Source organism: Embiotoca jacksoni, unplaced genomic scaffold (genome assembly GCF_022577435.1).
Source record: "Embiotoca jacksoni isolate LCO1_2020_lvr unplaced genomic scaffold, fEmbJac1.0.p SCAF_13, whole genome shotgun sequence".
Lineage (NCBI taxonomy): Eukaryota > Metazoa > Chordata > Actinopteri > Embiotocidae > Embiotoca > Embiotoca jacksoni.
In genome coordinates, this window is record NW_027185263.1 from 4635191 (window position 1) to 4657064 (window position 21874).

A 21874-nucleotide genomic window follows, 5' to 3' on the forward strand; every position below is an offset into this window, starting at 1 on the left:
AGGACACACGCACACACACACACACACACACACACACACACACACACACACACACACACACACAGAGAGCACGAACAGCCAGTCTGTTGATGGACACGCACTAATAACATGCCTGCACACACAAACCAACGAATACCCGTGCTGTACGCTCCACTGCGCTTTCTGTCCTTCTGTTTCACTCATTTTTCTGGTGCGCGCACACACACACACACACACACACACACACACACACACACACACACACACACAGTCCAGACAGCGGCATGCGCTCAGTGTTTTGCTGTGCCGCAGCTCGTCTGTATCATCACACTCGGCTGACTCTGAAATCTGATCAGGGCTGCTGGGACCATAAATGACTGCGAGAGAGAAGAGGCAGGAATCGGTGCGTGTGCGTGTGCGTGTGTGTGTGTGTGTGTGTGTGTGTGTGTGTGCGTGTGCGTGTGCGTGTGCGTGTGCGCCTACAGTTCAGAGAAAAGCTCACACGCCAGCAAAAGCATTTTCCACCCGGGACGGGAAGCGTGAGCTTTTTTGTTGTTTTATCGGAGCGTCGGGGTCAAAGCGCTGCTCGCGGACTTCCGCCGAGTTTCAGCCAAAGACGTTTTTTGAATTAAGTCCCCGTTAACGGACGGCGGTGTCAATCCAGGTAACGGGAATAATAACCCCGGTGCCGTCAGGCGTCGGTGTCTTTGCGTTTCGTCGGTCGCCTCGTCGCACCTTGTACACTGATTTGGCCGGCAGGGTGCTTTCTTCGTTTCCCGTTTACAGAGCCAGCTAGGAAACATCAGACTTTTCTTTTTTTTTTTTTTTTTTTTTTTCTTACACCGAGCAGACCTCGAGGAGACGGCTGCGGGATTTATAGTTAATATGCGTCCATTCATCGTTGACGGTGTTTTCTCCGCGTATATTAAATTGTATGCGTATATTTTATGCCGCTTGTCGCCTGCGAGCATTTTGCATAATTGTTTGGATCATTTCTATTCATCTCTATAAAAATAAATAAATAAATTAAAAAATTAAAAACTAACTGAAACTTCAAGTTTCCAACACTCGTTTTCCACCGTCGGAGGTTTGTCTGGTGCTCTTTTAATTACAACCCCCCCCCCCCCAAACACACACACACACACACACACACACACACACACTCTTCTGCTGTGTTTTATTATTTTATTACAAAATGTTATTTAATCACAGAATCGCATTTAAAACCGTTCGGACCGACGGTGAGCTTCAGCCTTCATTCGAGTCTCTCTTCTCTCTCCTGTCAAACTGCGTCGCAGCAAACCTCCTCCGTCTGAAAACACTCCTCAGGGGGGAGTGTGTGTGGGAGAGGGAGGGAGGTAGGGGGGGGGGGCAGGACAGGACAGGACACGTGTCAATCATCTTGTCGCCTCGGGCTTTTTGGAGACGCCCAGCAGCAGCCGTTTCCACACATTCAATATTCTCTTTTCCTTTCCTTGGATAATTGCCGGCTATCGCTTTTGTCAATCAGTCTGCTAAGCAGCATCTCTTTGCCCATTTTTTTTTTTTTGGGGGGGGGGATAAGGCGGAGTCAGCCACTGCTAAAGTGGCGAGGGCGGGGGGGAGGGGGGCGGAGCAGAAATCCTCATGAATACAATGTCTTTTGAAAGACATTATGACTCGTGGAAAAAAATGTATTGACTTTTTTTGTTTGTTTCATTAGAGAAGCCGATGTCTTTTAAATGGGCGTTTATTGGAGCCACGGGTTGTTTGGAGCCAGCCCCTTGTGGCCTTCAGTGGTAATGCATTTTAAAGCACTTCAGCATTGCCTTCATTGCCGAGCGCAAACAAAATGATCTTCTGCACGCCCAAATTATTTCCCGCGTCACAAAAAAAAAGGGAAAGAAATCGGACCCCGCCGCCTTCCCACTCCAGCAAAAGCCTATATAGATAGATATATATATATATCGATTTTTTTTTTATTATTTTTTTTTTGGAATAAAAAAAATATTTTTTTGTCTACTTTTGCTGGACTTATATTTTATTTAATTTCCCAGCAAAACTCAAAGATGTGTGTACTTGCTGCATTACCTTTCAGTCTTTAGAGTCTCTCTCGTGGTCTGTTTCTCAGCTTTCTTCCTTCATGTTCGCTGAACCCCTCGCTCTCTGATTTTAAGAACCTGTGTGAAAGCCTGACCTTTCGTCAGAGATTATTTAGATCGCTGAAGCTTTCCTGGCGTCAGACTCCACTAGTATCAGCGGGAAATGTCATGATGTGACGCTTTACGCGCGTCCAGGAGGAAAATCTCACCTCACTGAACCTGCAGAGAAAGTGCACCTGTTTTTTTTTTTTTTTTTTAGTCAAGTGCCGTACTTGGATATTAATTTGAGGTACTTGTGCTATTTTATACTTCCATCCCAGTGTTTTTGTTTTCCAAGAGAAATACTGTACATTTTACTGAAATGCATTGAATTTGCAGCTTTAGGAAGTCGTAGGCTTTGCGGTTGGTGAATCAACATGCAAAATGTGATGAGATTATGAGCTTGCTTGTGGCATAAAGATAGAGCTGATTGCTTGTGAGTTTTATGATTTTCATAGAAAATTACTTTTTTTTTTTTTTTTAAATAGACTCAATTTTCCTTTTTTTTTTTTTTTTTTAAACCAAAAGTTTGTTTTTTCCGAGTGAAAGAATATTCAGATTACAGTAAATGAACTGTTAACTTTTATCCCCCCAAAAAATAAAACGCTTAAACTCCTAAATGTTTGTGGAGCAGCTTCCACTTTGAAGGCAGGGTTTTCAGAGAGCGTGTCCACCTCCGTCTGCTTTCCCTGCGCAGGGCTGGTAAAGAGTATCAGCAGCAGACTAATGGGTCCGATCTCAGGGGTCGACTCCCACCAGAAACCTGCTGCCGGAGCTGTTAGTGCAGCAGCACACGCACATGGACCTGCCACGCAATGCCGTCGTGCTTGGCAGTGCTGCAGTGGCGTTCTCCCGCCGCCAGGTGTCGCGCAAAACAGCGAAACGTCAGAGAATTGACACATGCAAACAGAGAGAGAGAGAGAGATGTAGTTGCTCTGTACTCTATTATGAGATGAATTTACAGGCGGTGGTATTACAGTGTAAATGAAGGCCGCAGGAATCATTACCGTCTCTGGTTTAGCTGAACATTTTACAGTAAATGATAAAAGCACGCGCAGTATTTTATAAATGTTACAATACAGCATCTTAAACACAGTCACGCGTTGTAGAATTGACATCTTCCTCTTTTTATGTAATATATAGAAGACAGTTACAAACAGATGAGGAAATCTTGACGACTTTTGAAAAAAAAAAAAAAAATCTTTGACTTTGTATTTCACGAGAGAAGTTGTGGCTTTTTGAAAGGGAGTCTATTGGCGACCGAGTATTTTTGGAGCCAGCCCCTGGTGGCCCTCAGTGCTATTGCACTTTAAGCCCCTTTTTCATTTGGTATCACTGCAAATGGTCTATTTTTTTTTATTTTAATTTACAGTCTATAGTCTAGTCTAGAGGCAATGTATTGCATTCTGTTAATAATGCACCTGTTAATACATTTTACTGTCATTTTTGAGTTTATTTTTGTACTAAATTTGTTTCATTCAAGTTTAACTTCATCAGACTGCGAGACACCATCAACTCCCTCGACACCGGTGAGAGGGGGAAGGCAATGTTTTCTCTCTCGCTCTCTCTCTCTCTCTCTCTCTCTCTCCATCTTTCAGCTTTTCATACAGTTGAGTTTGGTTTTTCACAATATTGATTCTTTAATGTTTAGTTGATGGAGTGCTTTGTGTTGGTCAGCATTTTCACCAACTGCTGACGGTGTGCTGCCAGTTATTTCCACCTGCTCCAGGCTGCACACTCGGGTGTTTTCTGCAACATTTTTTTTTTTATTTTTTTTTTTTTAACAGATTCAGAAACTTGAACAAATTGGTTACAGGAGCCGGAGGGGGACTGCGGCTGCATTCAGACATTAAACGTTGACAATGAATAAGACGTGCGAGGTGAAATGGAAGTATTCTTGTCTGAAAAGGCACGGGAATCATGCAGGCTGATAATAGTGAAATTCATTATTTTCTTACTTTTAAAAGGCCTGTTTTTCTTTCTTATACTTGTTTAACCCAAACTGCATCTTGTGGCAAAAAAAAAAAAAAAAAATCAAAGCTCTGCTTTGGCCTTAAAAACCACCTACAGACGGTGTTCCTTCTTCTTCAGGCACAAAATGATCAAGAGAATATGTCAGTGTTTGCAGAAATGCATGAAATCTCTCCTAACGAGCGCTCTGAAGCATCGTAGCGAATGTTAGCCGTGATTAGGCTCAGCGAGTTTACAATAATTGTACAACATCACGAAGTTTTAGTCTCCCAGAAAACTGCCACTGACACGTCGGTGCCATCATCAAAATGCTGCCTGAAGGGCTTCAGACGTGAGTGTAAAGTTTCCAAGGTGCTCATTATATGTATTTTTATTTGCAGTTAAACAGGATTTCGAATACCCTTCCGTAAGTGTACCGTGGTGTGTGCATATTCACAGCTGCTGGGCTATTGCTTTTACCACCTTTAAATAATGGCCCATATAAAGTTCAACAATTTTACAATTTGTAAATAATTTTTTTTTTTTTTTAAAAACAACCAAAGAAACATCGCTACGGCAAAACTAAAAAGGTTTTCGGCAGTTCACAAACCAACAGCCGACATCGTGCTGGCAAAAAGGCTTTTTAGGCGCGTTACCGCCACCTTCTGGATCGGGGTGGTTGATGTTCACAACATGATGTAACGCAAATGGGTAGCCTTGACTTGTACATGAAAGTGGACGTCGCTTCCGGGTCTGAAAAATGAGGCCGATGCGGAAGTGCCTTTAAGTACAATACCACCGACGGCCACTAGGTGCTGGCTCCATAGACTTTTATGTTTAAGATGGAGTATAACTCTTCGCAGCGATAGCTAAAAAAAATCATGAAGAATAAAAGGACAAAATTGTCCCGATGGTTAATTGGCTTTGCGGCTCTCCGACAGAGAACAAGCCCATACAATAACACAACATGAACATGGACGCATAATGGTCATGACATTTCTCTCCCCGCCAACATTTCCCAGCACCTCCCGGGGGAACCCGAGGCGTTCCAAGTCCAAAAGGGATAAATGTTCTGTCCAGGGTGTTCTGGATTTAACTCGTGGTCTTCGACCAGCCGGGGGGAGGCCGGGGAAAACCTCCGGCGGGAGGGTCCGCGAGTGATCACAGAGAGCGACGACCGACAACTAAATTGACCACGAAGAGAGACAACGCGACCACACAAATGACACAGAGAGACAGAAATGGACCACGAGGAGACAAAATGATGAGGAAAAAAACATTCGAATCCGCTCAGAGACAAAACAACAAGGACAGACAGGACACAAATCCCTTACGAAGAGAGAGAAAACAACCAGAGAGACTAAAATGAGCCCTGAAACGCACAAACGGAGAAACAAAACGACCACAAAGAGAGACAAACGACGACAAACGCACAAAAACCGACCGAAGAACCGAACGGCCACAAAAAAAAAAGACACACAAACTGACTCCGACGACAGAGTTGCGTCTTTTATTTATTTATTTTTTTCCCCTCATAACGTGTACTCAAATCCAATGAAACAACACCGATTTTCTGCCAAATTAACTGAACCAAAGCGACGTTCAGTGACCCAATTTTTGGCTGGATGCGTATATATTTATTTTTTTTTATTCTGTGTGTCAACAGGAACATAAACAGCACCAGTGTGCCACGCTGACAGGCAACCAAACTAGGTCTGAGACCACATCTAAGAGCCTTTATTAAGCAACCGACTTTTACACACACACACACACACACACAGTCTCACCGTAGAGCAGATCTGGCATCGCGGTTCTTCACTCTGTCTGCTTCTCTAATCATTCGGTTCCACGAGCGCAGCGTTCGCCTACATGCAGGACATCTAACTCTTCAGCCTTCAGCACGTCGGCCTCGTTTCACCGCGGGCGGAAAAAAATGGGTTTTATGGCAAAAAAAAAAAAAAAAGAAATGTTGCTCAACAGTTTGTGCTTTCAAACCTGTTTTTTTTATTTTTTTTATTTTAACAAACCAAAAGGAAAAATAAAAACTGTATTTTTTTTTTTTCAAATAAACAGGAAGTCTCGTCGCTTCAGAAACGTCGCATCCGTCCGGCAGCTCGTCCGCGGAGGGAAGTCGGAGCTGTCGAACGCTAATGAAGCGATTAAAATCCGGTCCGGAAGACAAGATGGTCGTTAAGGCAGGCAAACTAGTTTTATGTGAAATGATCCCGGAGCGACTGGTTTTTTTCTGTCCGCACCTTAAAATGACCGCCCGTGATGTCACGGAGCGAGACACGCACCGTGACAACCAAAACTAACGGGACGAGATTCCTGAGATTGGCACAAATTCATTCACCGGCCGCTCCCGGTCCTTTCTTTCAGTTGATTAAGGAGATCCAAAACACCATCTTCATGACCAGAATGTCCCGAAGACAATCAAAGCCGCTGATTAATCGGCTCCGGTCCCCCCGTCGGGGACGGAGAGTGCAACGTCGGCTTCGCCCGCTGAGCCGCAAGCGGCCGGCGTATGGGAAATACGCCGGACTGAGATGAACCTCAATCGTCCTTCACGCTTTTCCATCCCACGTTATCGTTACCCGAAATGATTAGACGTGGACGGGACAGAAACATAAGTAGAGCAAAAAAAAAATAGAGAAAAGAAATTACTGCTCGGAGCCAAAACCACCGGATAACGATGCGAAAATGAGCGCAAAGGGTTGCAGGCGTCCCGCTCAAAGACAGAATGTCTCAGCGGAGGGACGGGATGACCACAAAAAAAAAAATGCAAAATGAGTACAATTACAAATATATCAAAGAGAAGAACAAAGTAAATAAAGAAAGAAAATCACTTTTTTTGATGGCAGTTTTCATGCAAGGCACATAAAATGTGGTCGTAATTGTGGGACCGAGCTCACAGAAGGATGCAACAATCAGGAAAAGGACCAGCGGTCTTCATCGGCTCTTTATCAAATATTTGTACTCGCGTAATATACATATGTGATGAAGTACTTGTAGTATTTTCTGTCTCTTCTTAATGTCAAGCGCCTGCCCATCGATCTCTCTCTCTCTCTCTCTCTCTCTCTCTCCCTCCCTGTCTTCTTCGGTCTTTCTCTTCCCATCCCTCCATCCGTCCGTCTTTGCCACCGCGGCCTCGTCCCGTCCCCCCCCCCTCCCCCCCCGCCGCTTCTCTTATGGCCTCTCTCCGCTCGTACCTTTAATGTCATGATCTTTAGCAGCCAATGATTTTCAATACCAAAAGGTGGTCTGACCTTTCCGTCACAGACCTTCTCTCTGAATCCAACCTAATGCGAGCGGGCGGGTTGTTGCAGGAGTCGGGGGGGGGGGGGCTCTCGGCTCCGGTCTCCGGTGAAGGCTGGATGTGGACTGTATACAAAATGTCGGGGGGGAGGGGGGGGGGCTCATTTTATGAAGTGAACTCTGCTCGGTGGGGGGGGGGGGGGGGGGGGGGGATTTAAAGCTAAACTTAAACTTGTTTTTTTGTTGCTTTTTTACAAATTTTGTCACGTCGTCAAGAATCGCAATTACGCTCGCTCCCGGGACAGGAAGGGTCGATCTCAGATTGGAGGGACGGCGTCTGCAGATTAGGACATAACACAGCAAACGAATCATCCGTCTCGAGGGGGATCTAAATTTGGACGCATTCTGTCTTTCTATATAGATGGGACGAAATGAACAACCTTTAAGGGCGCGAGCCCGCGTCCACTCGAGGAAAAGGGAACTTCCAAGCTCAATTTAGTCATCTGAGGGTCTGGATTATTAAACGTAGATAGTGAATCACTAACAGGTGCCCTATTTTTTTTTTCCTTTTAATACCTGCCGAGCTCTTGTGCTGCAATTTCAACGAAGTGTGATGGAGAGAGAAGAGAAAAGAAAAGAGGAGGGGATATAAAAATTTTTTTTTAAAAATCAACCCCACGGAGACAAAAGAAGTCCAAAACAGGACCTGCAGAAAGTAACTTAAAAAAACTTAAAAAGAGACCCAAACCCAATATAATAGACCCAGTGCACCCTGGACAGGTATTCTTCCAAAAACTTTTTGACTTGAACCTTGACTTCAATTCTGGCTCCTGAACGCTACTTTTTTTTTTTTTTTTTTTAATACCAATTTTATAAATATAATTTTTAAGAGAATTGCAGAACAAATCTTTAGTTTTCATGCAGTTTAGAGAGAGGAGGGGGGAGAGGGTCGGGGGTCGGTTCTTACCCAGCTTGCTTTCTGAAGCTGTGATTAACAGACGTCCCCTAAACGGCTCACAGCGCAAAGCTGCTGCTACGCGTCTTTGCGGCGACAGCGGCATCTTTAACTGTGGAAAAGTCCAATGGCAAAAAAAAAAAAAAAGAAAAGAAGAAGAAGAAGCGCTTTTTAAGCAGTTCGGTTCGGTTTCGCTGATACGGATCATCGTCACGCGGAAGAGAAACGGTAAATGGTACGGTAGTCCACCTTTAAACGCTGTTTACATTTCCAGGTATTATCGGCGTCCCTTCGAGCTTCCCAGAGAGGTCTGATACCGATTCCACAAACCGCATTGATCCGTCAGCATTCTTATTATTGCATCTGGCATTTAAAGGCAAATGTCAGAGGGATTACAAGCCCCCCTCCCCCTCCCAAAAAAAACTCAGCCGCCGACTCACCGTGGCAATTAACCTAAAAAAAAAAAAAATGAATATAGTTTTACGGTTCCACCGAGCTGCAAATTTCAGATCACCTCGGGGAGATCAGCGTTTGATAGTCGCAGTTTATAATTTTGTTTTTAAATTATTTCGCCAGAGTATTCCTTTCAACGGTCCGGCGAGAGACAAACGGAAAAAGAAAGAGACGGACGAATCGGAGTCAGGACAGACAGAGACGCCGACTGAAGGAGGAAAGACTGAAAAACGGGAGACGAGTTAAAAAAAAAAAAAAAAAAACCCAACGTGAGACTAACGGAGAGAGATTAAAGGAGAGAGGTGGAGAGTGAAAGAGTTATCCCCGAGCGGTGCGTCCGGGGGTCACTTCAAAAGTGTGAAGAAAACCTAAAAGTCCCGTCCCGGGCGGTCGGCCAAGTCTGACCTGCCCCCCCCCTCCACTCTATCCATTAACTGAAAACTGCAGCAGATTTAGTGCGGCCGGCAGAACGTGTATTTTAAATACTGGCAGCTTAAATATGGCTCCGCATTAACAACCTCAGGAGGAGATTATGAATCACCAATAACGCAGCGGCCTCGTTTTTTTTTTTTTTTTTTCTTGTTCCTGAGTTATCAGTCATTGTTCCCATCAAAGGTTTATGGGCCCCCACCCCCCGGGAGGGGACGGTGCCGGAGACGTCGGCCGCGGTAATCGGGAGTGGAGTGAAGTTTTAGAAAACAGGCGGTGAAGGAAAAAGGAAGGAAGGAAGGAAGGAAGGAAGGAAGGAAGGAAGGAAGGAAGGAGCGCCATAACAGAAACACGGATGAGCAGGCGAGGTTTTTTTTTTTGTTTTGTTCCTGTTGTCAGTCCCGTCTGAAGCAGCATGGAAGACATCTCGTTGCTACAACGTGGGAACATTTCACATTTCATTTGTTGGCTCATCCATGTTTAATGTGCGGAGCATAAATTAATCATTTGTTATTGAATATTTCACAATTAAGTTCTGGCTGCACCAGCTTCTAGGAACAGATAAAAAAATTTAAAAAAATCTTCTCTGGAGAATTTAAATTTTCATATTAGAAGGTTTGAAACGATTCGGGCCAGAAAGCCTCTCCATTATAACATCTACGCAGTGAAACGCCGTCTGGCATTTCTCCCCATAACTTTTCCAGCGTTACACTCGGTCAGAATTTTGGTAACTTTGCAAATCCAAAACGCTGTTTGTTTGTTTTTTTGTTGTTGTTGTTGTTGTTTTTTAACCGACCGGTTTATATTTGAACCGTAAAGACAAAGCTCCTCTAACTGTAAGGAAGTCATCTTATGTGTTTTACAACATTGAATGCATCATGTTCTTTTCCTAACCTTGATCAAGTTAAATCAAGTCAAATCTCAAACCTTAACCTCGCATCGAGACGTCGTCCCGATCAGGAAAGGCTCGTCCCACCCGGAACGGGCGGCACAGATGATATATATATATATATTTTTTTTTAAACGGCCTGACTTGTTGTAAAACCCATAAATGTATCGACCCGTGCCCTCAGTGTCCTCCGCTATAGACGCTCGCTCTAATCCTAAAGCCCACCACCAAAAAAAACAACAACAACAACAACAAAAAACACACACACACACACAACAGCATTTACGCCTTTGGTGGAAGACTTCTCGGAGTCCGCTGGCTTTTCTCAAGCTAAAGAGGTATTAAGTAATTTAGTGTCTAGACGGGGGGAGGTTTTTCTGCCGATACGGAGTTTGGCCTCCGCCGCCAGAAATCTCAGCAGTTGAAGAAATAGTTGTTTAGTCGCCGGTATTGATCTGCGAACCCTATCAACCCTCTGCAGATGGGATTTTGTGCTGCGGGGGCAGTGAGAAAAATAAATAAATAAATAAATAAATCGTACTTATTGCTCCTTAAAAGCAAAAAGCACAATGAGGTTGGAGTGATAAAGTCGGCGGGGAGGAAGGCAGGAGGACGAGCAGACGGGGTAAATCGAGTGGTCGGGGGGGGGGTGGGGGGGGGGATCGTGCGGACCCCCACAGGAAGCCGACCGGTTAGTCACGGAGGGAATTTTCCTGAACCGGCGAACAGGACGGGAGCGGTGAGAACGGCACGTCGGCAAAAACAAAAACCAAAAAAAGATCCGTATCGTCCTGTGGATCGCAAGCGTCCCTCCGGGCGGGGACTTCCTGCAGTTACGATGACCGATACTCGGAGGTGTTTCCAGGACGGGCCTCGAGGACCGCAGGCTATGAAAACTCGCGGTGAGAACGTTTTGGCTTTTCCACGTTCCAGTCTTTTTTGTTGTTGTTGTTGTTGTTTTTAACCACACAAGCGCGTAATAAGGTCATTTCCTTTTCCAGGCAATGTCAACGAGGGTCCTTATAAAGATAGTTCAAAAATATGTGTGTGTGTGTTTGTGTTGACTTTGGAATAGACTCCAGGACTTACGTCCGATTTTCAGAAAGATTTTTTAATTTTTGTTTACCTTTTTGGGACCAATTTTATTCACCTTTTGAGGTTTAAATTAACATTCACTTTTTGTCGTCGAGATCAATTTCTTGCTTAAATCATAACCCCCCCCCCCCCCCCCCCCCCCCCGAAGTTTCATAAAGGTCGGAGGTCTGTCCCGCGGCTTTCACGGCAAGGATTTTGTGAGGCGATTTGTACCGCGGGCAAAAAAATCGGAAGGAGTGCCAACGAACGTCGGCCGTGGCCCCTCCCCCCCGCCGCCCGCCCTGCGGACGACCGTTTCAGCCGGCGACGTTCTGGTCCGTCGGTTTGCCGTCGGGCGCCGTGTTCCAGCCGAAGCCGTCGACGGGCTCCGGGGCCAGCCGAGGTGCTGAAGCTCGTTTGTCGGCGGAGGGGGGGGAGAGGGGGGGTTGAGATTCTTCCCCCGTCGGGAACCCTCCGACCTCCCGACGGCGACCCGGTGCGACCTTTTTGGGCGCGCCGCACGCCGGCTTCCATTCGCGGCTCCGAACGCAGCAAAACCAGCCGCCGTTTATTTACGGGGGGGGGGGGAGGAGAGGGGGTGTCGACCCTCGCAGGTAGGCGTCGGGAGACAGCGCCGTGCGTTGGACACGGCGAGGACAGAAATGCCGGCGAATCGCGTTAACCGCAACTGTACGAGGTCACGGCCGGCCGATTCCCGACGCCACCCAGGTCCGAAAATCCGCCTGAAAGGGTCGTTTCAGTTCCAAGTTTCGCAGAAGCGCCGTGTTCAGCTTCTTTGTCCTCCCTCTCCCTCCCCTCCCTCCCCTTCCCTCCTCCCCCACGTCTCGACAACTTGGACTTCAGTCAGAGGAGGATGTCCAGCGCTGCGCCAGCAGAACTGTCACGCTCGGCGTTTAGAGGAATGTTTGGAACAATGATCGCGCTGAGAGCCCGGTAATAACATCTCTGAGCGGAGGTGCCAGGAGCTCCGTTGACCCACCTTGGCAGCGTCCCCGGCTTGTTTTTTTTTGTTGTTTTTTTTTAATCCAACGGCCGGAACAAAACAACAGAGCGCGCTTTATTTATAGCGGCGCGTCAACAAGTACAGTGTGGAGGGGTCGAGCCGCGGGACGCCCCGGTGGGGCGAGGCGCCCGTCGAACTGGCGCGCTGAGCTCGTACGTCCGGTTTTTTTTTTTTTTTTGTATTCATTTTCTAGTAACGGTTAAAGCAACAAAAAAAATAAATAAATAAAAGGACGCGGACGTTACAAATACGGGCTGTGAAGCCTCAAGCGGGGGGAGGGGGGGGGGGACTTTAATACGGCTGCACCAAATAAAACGAGCTTCCCCCTCGGGGTGCCTCCGGTCCCGGCTTCGCTTACAAACAGGTGCAGACGTTCACATCTGCCCCGTCCGAATCTCCCCCCCCCCACTTCCTCCCTCCTCCTCCTCCCCCCTCCTCCTCCTCCACAGCTGGCAATTCATCAAAAAGAAAGCACGGGCTGACAGCGTGGTAATGTTTGGGTTTTTTTTAAGCATGGAAATACGGATGGACTCCGAAAAGAAGATAACGAGACGGCAAAGACGAAAGCAATCCATCAAGTGAAACCCCCGAACGGCCATTTCTGGCTCGTTCCATCAACAACCGGGGGAGAGATTCCATCTGTCGGTGAACTTCAAAAAAAAAAAAAAAACACACAAAAAAAACTCCGATGCTATTTTTCCTCCATTTTCTCCTAATTTATAAGAGCCGGCTAAGAACACACGACGGTGGGATCGTATGAAGCCTTAACGAACAAGCAAAAACAAGGTTTCGGGTGAAAGCTGCAGTGTCGCCGCGCCAGAGCAGAAAAAAAGAAAGTTGATGTCGCGTCGGTGGACCCGTTGCCGCTTCGCTCAAAAGACGCCGGTTTGAGAAATGAAGGCCGACTTGATGCCGGGACAACACCCCCCCCCCCTCCCCCTCCAAATATAAAACCCGAACATCTGAGCTCGAGGCCTCTTCGGCGATTCTGCCGACAGGAAAAAAAACAAACAAAACAATCCCTCGATGAAGATACCGGAAACCTTCTCTTGGATTGACGAGCAGATCAAATCAAACTAGAAGGACCCGTTAAACAAATGTCCCTCCATCCGAATCCAGATCAGGATCATTTGGCAAAACCAAGCAGCGGATTCTCAGCGCGACCGGCAAAGGAAAAAAAATCTCACCAAAGTCCAGATTTTCTCCGGTCCTATATCCTTAATGTCCCTCCTAATGTCCCTCCTAATGTCACCCTCGTCTTCGCGGTTTGTCTCGGTGTTGGTCTCTCCGTCGCGGTTCCACCACGAGGCCGGGAACTTTCTCCGATGGGCTTCTTTGTGACGAGGGAACTTTTCGGTCTTCCTCTACCGGTGGTCGTCGGTCAGATCCGTCGGCGCTCGGATCGTTTCCGCGGTCGAAAAAGATCTCGTCGACGTTTCTGGACCGATTACCGATTTTATTTTATTTTTTTTATTTTTTTGGGGGGGAAGCATTTCATGCGACTTGGAATACAAACCCGAAGTTATTTCCTCCGCCTGCTCCGCGTTACATTACTGCGCACTGTTCGCCAAGAATCTCTAAACTCTCTCCTTACACCTCCGTCGCATAAAGCCTAACTGGGCACTGTCAACACACACACACACACACACACACACACACACACACAACACACACAGATGAGTAACAGGTCCTGCAGAGTGTAGCGTTCAGGGGGGTGGGGGGGGGGGGGGGGGGGGGGGGGGCACACAGTTCAGGAGAGCAGGCTGCTTCCTGTCCTGCTGCATCGGAAATACCAGGACCGAAGCCTCCGAGGCTGGATTCAGATCAGACCACACACACACACACACACACACACACACACACACACACACACACACACATTAACAAGTGCACAAAGTAAACCTTCAAGCCGTACACACCCCAGAGCACACACGCAAGGCAGCAGTGAATATGAAGCGGGGTGAAACTTGTGAGAGTAACACATCCTCACATACTGTAGCTGCCTCCCTCAATATACACACACACACACACACACACACACACACACACACCACACACACACACACACACACACACAGAAACTCCCATCCGCTGGGAGTATTGTTGGATTCTTCCTCTTCTGACGCCCGAGAGGCTCCTGCTTGGAAAAGGAAACGCAGTCTTGCGTAACCCCGTCCACGGCCGAGTCAGAGGGCCTTTGTGTTCGCGGAGCCAGAGGTCGAAACGCCGAGCGCCGCTTTAATCCTCCTCTCCGCCGTCAGCTTCGCTCCGGAGGCCTTCACACTCGGCGAGTTCTGGGTCGACCGGTGCCGTTTGCCAATGAAAAAAAATACAGACCCCTTGTTGATTTTTTTTCCACAAACATACCTTTCTTTAAAGGCCTGATATCTAATGAATTTATTTATTATTATTATTATTTTTTGTGCAGAAGAGCCGCCAGAACATCGATCAGAAAAGGGATCCATCCAACGACGCCGTAATGACTTGCGGCAAAACAAAAAGTTGACTCGGTTTAAACGGAGCCCGCCCCTAGCGGCCACCGGCGGTATCAGCACCCGAAGGCACTTCCTTTTCAGACCCGCGGGGCCGCGTCCGTTTTTTCTACGGCACGTTTACCACGGGCGTTGCGGCGGGACGTGACGGGGGGGGGGGGGAGGGTCTGCGTCCCGAGCGGGTCCGTGAATCACAGACGTTGTAAAATATCACAGTAAATATTAAACAGGCGATAGAACTGATTGAGGGGGAACCTGCTGTTCAGTCTGCTCAGAACAGCTGCCGCCGCCACGCCCGCCGGGATAAACACACGCATATCACAATTAATTAGTTCGAATTAGACGGGGGGGGATCGGCGACACGGACCGAAAATGTTACCTCACGGCCCGACGCGAATGACTCTGGGTTTTTGTTGACGTTACAAACCCGACCAAACGGACGTTTCTTCGCGTTGAAAGCTAAACTCGTCCAACCTTCTTCTCCCGTTTCGACCTCTTTCTTTTTCTCATTTTCGTCTCCTTTTTGCTCCGAGTCGACCGACTGGGAGAAATCCATTAGTTGTTTACATACTCCCACTTTCTCCTCCTCCCGCTTGAGAATTAATGCGGCGGATCCCGCAGACCGCTCTCCTCTCCTCACCTCACCTCGCCTCCGAGGGAATTATTCACATTTAAAAGCCCATAATCAAACACCTACGCCTTAAATGGAAGGCCATAAACGCTAATGGTATACCTTGGGACTGAGTTGAGATGAAAACCTTGAAGGACTACAGACTATTAGGGCACCGCGAAGACTTTATTCCTCCTTGTGTTGAGTCATTCGCCCCCATCGGGGTGGGGTGGGGGGGGGGGGGTCTCTGCCTTTCATTTCGTCTGAAGTGGCTCTTTTCCAAAGCCCCACCCGCCACCACCACCGCCGCCGCGCCACCACTCCTCCTCCTCCTCCTCCGCCACCAAATGGCCTCTGAGAAGGTCAGAAATCAAAACCGGTGGAAAAGTATTCAATCTCAAAGGAGCAAAGAAGTTGTTCGCGTCCTCCCTCGTTTGTGACTCGACCGTCCCGAGGGGTTGTGACGCCGAATATCGATTCGTACCGGGGACTCTTTTCGGGGCAAAGTGGACTTCTCTTATTTGAAATTACAATTATTTAAAGAGGGCTGAAATACGAATCGCCAGCCTCGAATCCGACCCGCCCCGCCCCGCCCCCCCCACCGCCTGCTGGGGTCACCCCGGTCCCGAGTGGGCAGCCGGCTCACCCTGGGATCCGTTATTTCCTTCTAAGGAGGGTCGGCGAAACATTCGGCTTTTACAGATTTTAATCTCTCAAATTCACCCCGCGACTTCTTTCCACGTCTCGCGTTCAAAAGTCCATTTCGGTCTCCTCGGGCAGGCGCTCAAGTGTCTGCTGAATAGTCCCCCCCCCCCCCCCCCCTTGGGGTTATTTTTAGGACGCCCCCCCCCCCCCTCCTCCCCTCCGGTGTTGAGGTGGTCCGGTCCGGGTTCAGAGGAAGGGGAGTGGTAGAGGGAAAGGGGAAACCTTCAACAATGACTTCATTAACATGATGCTCCACATGACCGGCGCCGCTGGACTTCACGGCTCCGCTGCAACGCTGGACGTAGGGCTTTTCCCTTCGGATTTACTGCCCCTGCGTTTGTACGTTTCCACATCAGCTCTCATGGGTGACACGGAGACCTCAATGAAGTTCTTTCTGTCCAAGACTTCCGACCTCAAAAGCATGCTGATCACAAGTGAGTACGTGTTCGGTGCTTCGGAGAGGGTGACGTTACGCAGGCCCCCTCGCTCCTGTTGTCGTTTTGACGACCGGTTTGCGATCGGCGCTCGATGGCTTTTCATTAAGGAAATGATTGGTTAATTAGCTTAACGGGTATGTAATTAATGAGGACCTGATTGCGCCTTTTGATTAGATGAAATATCTAACGGGCTACTTCAAAAAAAAAAAAAAAAAAAAAAGTCTCTTTGTTGAATTGACTTCAGATTAAATGTCGGCGCTCGGCGCTTCGGTGAAAGGAGTTTTTGTGCAAATGTGAATCGGCCGTTGCGATCAAAGTGCAATAAAGTTCTTGATTAATGAGGCAGATGAGGAATTTGAAGAACTTCAGCATGGGCTGTGAGCTCTTTATTGTTCGGAGGCCGTGGGCCCTGAAAACATCACGAGCGCAGTTTTGAACTCTGTTGGAATGAAAGCTTCTTTTTTTTTTGTGGTATTTTCTGGCAGCGAGAGCGTAGGACTCACTTTGAATGTGTGTGGGCTGCTTTGCAAATGGGAACTGTTGAGGAGAACGTATTGCCTGGGTGAAAAAAAAAAAATATATATATTCCATCTTTTTCTAATAGGAAATTGTGTCTAAAAATACGTTTTGATAAGTTCAAATACCTGTGTGCGGTAGTACACTCCTGGATGTAAATCACATGTAAATTATTCAAAAACTGATGCTTTTATTCGGTAAAATGGGACGTTGGTTGGTTTTAGTTTATTTTTTTTTGTCTTTTCGCTTTTAAGAGTAACATCCTTGAATCTCGCATTTGCTCTCATGGTGTCTCGTCGTATACGATTATATACAAGAAGGTGAGTTCCCCCCCCCCTCCCCCCACCCGGTGAAGGTGAACGGAGAGTTTCTAACTGCAGTTAATTCTGCTTCACTTCCTTCTCCATCGCCAAGATGCTCAAAGGAGAACGCCCGACAGGTCCGTGAACACCTGGTACAGCAGGTTTGCGCAGCATAAATAATAATAACAATACATGTGTTGACACTTTCTCTTCAAAGACGAACTTAAGTGTGATTTATTTTTTAAGAAGACTCTCGGACTCACAGAGGACCCGGCACGAGTTTGTTTCGCCCTTACAGTTAATGAGCTGCAGGCGAAAATGCGCGAGTGGCTCATTAGGTAGTTAGGTATCAAACACCTACAGAACCAAGTAAAGCTTTTGATTCATTATCGACGCCAGACGTGAAAATAAGTCTTAAAAATGTCGCCGCGGTTACGGTTCGCCAGCTTGAGACGGAGTTCAGCTCGTTTTGGAGCATTTTGGACATTTGGCCAAAGGAGGTTCAAACTTGGAGCTCTTTTGGTGAATTTTCTCTTTATAAAATGCTCATTAGAAAGATATATATATATATATATATATATATATATTTATTTATTTATTTTTTGTCGCAGTTTCCAATTTTTATGCTGAGAGAACTCGAGCACGGCAACGTTAGCGGCTAAAGTGCCATCCCTTCCGGCGCATGCGTTAATCCTCCCGAAGGATTGGCGTGTAAGCAATTTGCGAAAACTGGCGGTGAGTTCGCAGATTGCAAACCGATCGAATCCTCCTGACCATTTCAGAGAATTTGCCAAAACGTGCCAAAAAAAAAAGAAAAAAGTGCCACATTTTCTCTGTTGGTTCGTTGCTACTGTGGAAACATGGCGGTGCAACATGGAGCGACTCCCCACGTCCAGATATTTCTCCGGTTCTTGCAGAAGCCAGTTTAGTTTAATAACACAATGAATATTTGACACTCCCAAATGTCTCCCAGCCTAGCTGCCAACAGTTGGACTCAATTGGGCGGCATATTTAAATATATTTAAATATTTAATATTATATTTATATCAAATATAAATATAATTTATATATATTCATAATATTATAATATATAATAATATAATAATAATCATATATAATATATAACAATAATATATAATAATAATAATATATAATAATATAATATATATTTAAACTTTCCCGAACATTTTGTATTTAAGTGAATAAAATGTTCGGGAAAGTTTAAATACAACAGGATTTGGAAACTGAGCCATCTTCTGTAAAGCCCGAATACGTTTATGTTTGTTGCGACAAACGATATTCTCCTCAACGATATGTTTTAACCCCGTGACCTGCAGACACATTTTAGGCCATTTTCCACAGACTAAATCCATGTTGAAATTCAACAACCGAGAGCTTTTTTTATTATTTGTGTGACGTCTCAAGTGAAGCTACACCTTTATTTTTATTTTTTATTTTTTTTAAGATAACCAGGCCGAATCTGAACTACAAAAAAAATAAAATAAAAAAAAACTACTGCGGAGATCGTGTCGAAACGGGAGGCGACCGATGTAAAACTACAATAAGGACAAAAGTAGTCTGAAAATCAGCCTTAATGTTGTTGTTGTTTTTTTAAGTGGACGGAAATATGTAACAGTGACGGTTTATTTACACGCCGCGTGTAGAGTACTGATTTAATAAACTGTAATTACATCTGTGTGTGTGTGTGTGTGTGTGTGTTATGTAAAGGAGCCATTTGTCTGAACGGAAATTAAATAATGATGACGCCAACATTAATATGAACTGTCCTCCGGAGGTTCACACAGCTCCCCCCCCCCCCGATGAGACGCTTACTAATCTACTTCGCCCGTTGACTTGTCAAACCCAAAGCTCCTCGTGACGGTTCACCGCCGACTGCGCGCGCATCCGTTGCGACCCGTCCGACCGACGGGCGACATTTAACATCCTGTCCGTGTTGTTAAAGGTAAAAAAAAAAAAAAAACACCAAAAAAATGGATCCGGTAGTTCACCAGAAAGAAAAGATGCGACGGTGTTCCCATGCGCGAATTTAACCTTTCGCTGCAACGTGACAAAACAGGCGGCGGTGCTTCGTCACACACCGACGGTGTCGGTTTATCTTTTTAAACTCGTACGAACGCGACCTGAAAAAAAAGGAGAATCGACAGGATCGGCTGCTGTGAACCGTCAGCCGCTGGGCACGTTCACATTTTTATATTTCACTCCGCCGTGACGGCGAGCGGAGCGTCGGGATCGCTGCCGTCGTGGCCATTTATGACTTTTTTTTTCCATATCGACTGTAAAAATTCTGAATGACTTTTACGTTCGGGCAAGAATCTCTCGCATTTTTTTTTGTTTGTTTGTTTTTCCCTTCAATTGTACACGCACGATATACCAGCAATTTTCACATCACAGCAGACCGTTGTACCGGCATGAGTGCACTTAACAAAATAAAAACAAAACACGCGCGTTCCCGGTCATATTTTAGAAGTTTCCTGAGCTTTATTCCTTTTAAGTGGGAACATAGAACCGCGACAGCTTGCGGGTGTAAAATTGCGTCTTACAGCTCAATAATTGCGCATCAACGTGAAGGGCTTTAACGCCTCTTCGACCCCGTGGACTGCTGCTGCTGTGGGTGTGAGGGTCAGCTGAGTGCCTGAAATTAATGGGATCTATTGTAACGGTTTAAGCAACAAGGCAGCCAGAAGGTTAATTCGTTTTTGTTCCCTCTCGACAAGCGCGAGAGTACTTTTTCCTCTTTGCACTTGTTATAATTCGTGATATAATTACTTTTCCACATGGGGGATTATTAAGAGGTGGCGGCTACCCTCGTGTGCTCACCGAACAAGAGTCGATAATCAGACGCACCTGGATTTGCCTGGCAAATTCTCCTGGCTCGAGTTATTCGAGTTGCGAACCCGGCAGGTTTTACAGAAGGGAATTTTTGTTGTTGTTGTTGTTGTAGTACCGCCGCTGGCCACTTGGGGGTTAACTTTGAACGATCTCGACTAGCGCGCCAACCGACCCCTGCAGTTTTTAATGCCTTATTTATTTTTATTTATTTTTTTGCTCTAAGAATTTAGAAGCAATAAATACAGGTACGATGCTTCCTCACCGCTACAGTAAAGTTGCAGTCGAACTTTCAAGCAGAAATATGCGCGTTGTAGTTCCTATTTTTCCTGATACAAACTTTGAATCGCCCTGCTGTCATTCTGTACGGGCTTTCCGCACACATTTAATACACGTTGTGTATTGAAGTCTTTTATTAACTTTAAGCAGCTCTCACAACTAGTTTCCTCTGAATAATGGAAAATGAAATCACTTAAGGATCTATCACCGACATGACCTAGACAGAACTTTTTTTTTTTTTTTTTTGATAACCATTACAAGGGGGGGAATAACCATCAGAGACACGGCGGAGGAGGAAGAAGGAAACACACCGCTCGCCATTTTGACAGCTGACATGCCTCTGATCTTCAACCGCGCCTCCGGAGACCTGCGAGACGCTCTTAAGCTGCGGTTGGTACCGGACGTCCGAGGGACCGGGGGCCCGCTCACCACATGGGACGACTTGAGACGACCTGCAAAATTTCCTCAACTGGCCAATTGATATCGACTGTCTTCCCCGATGACAATTCGCGACTCCGACTCCTGTCAAGAAATATGACATCATATTCAACTTGAATTTAGAGAAACATACGCCGTAACCTCGTGTCAAAACAGGACCTTAGACCCGTGTTGCCGTTTTCCTTTTACGCATTTGGTTTGTCTTTTAACCCTCCCCTTCCTCCCCCGAGTTATCCTAACTGATGGCGAGCAGTCATTTTGTCGTCCAAATCAAAGCTCCGTGTCCCGACGAGCGTAAACACCCGAACACGAACGCTCCCCCGGGCACGTAGCGCCACCGTCCGCGGTTCCTCTCCGGCGTCCGCGCACGCACGGGCCGGCTTCCCGGCGCTGGCCGGGCGGAGTCAACGTAATCAAATAACCGAATCTCTTATCAGGGCCCAGAGGGGCCGAATCACAACTTCCTCACAGACAAAGTCCGTCGGAAAGGGAAGAGGGCCATTGCTTTGCTTTGGTCACACTCAAAACAGGAGCTCGGTAGATACGATCGCTTATGTAAACGCCGAGCCACGGAGAAAAGAGGGGTGGAGGGGGGTGTGGGGGGACGGGGGGGGGCGGGAGGACGGGGGGCGTCCTGAATGTAGCAGCGCGAAGGGTTTTCCCCGAACACGCCGGCCGAGTAATGATGTATTGTTGTTTCCGACAGGTGTGGGAATGTTTGGAACCTCACTGAGCTCATTTGTGTTATAATTAGTCCGGCAGGTTCGTTCCGCAGCCGCGCGACCGATTCACCGCCGACCGCCTCGTTTCGCGGACAAAACGCAACTCGCCGGTTGCGTAACTGTTCGACGGCACACCGGCGAAGTAACTTAAGCGTCACCGGAGACCGGGCCGCCGCATTCAAACCGGGTCCGGCTCATTCAAACGTGACGCCGGGTCGGCCGGCGCACGGTCCGGCGTTGGTCGAGCAAGTTCGGAGGCAACGGTCGTGAATGTGGAGAATATATATATCCTTTGGCATTTCAGCAACTCGGTCGAGAGAACACAAACACAAACCGAGTCGCTTCCTTATCGATTATCGTAGGTTGATGTCGGGTTAATCGCGGGTCAAATAAAAAGC

General features: G+C 46.8%; 1 protein-coding gene across 2 annotated transcripts in view; it reads left to right on the forward strand.

Moving 5' to 3' along the window:
- LOC138196170 (rho GTPase-activating protein 7) overlaps window positions 1–21874 on the forward strand; it is a 69068-nt gene that overhangs the window by 26540 nt on the left and 20654 nt on the right. The window contains exon 1 of one of the 2 annotated variants that reach the window (XM_069145965.1): window positions 16108–16369. The exons of the other annotated variant lie outside the window; for it this stretch is intronic. Coding sequence (XP_069002066.1) covers window positions 16180–16369 — 190 coding nt within the window. The 5' untranslated portion in view covers window positions 16108–16179. Of the gene's footprint in view, window positions 1–16107; window positions 16370–21874 lie in introns of those variants that run through there. 2 annotated transcript variants of the gene reach the window in all.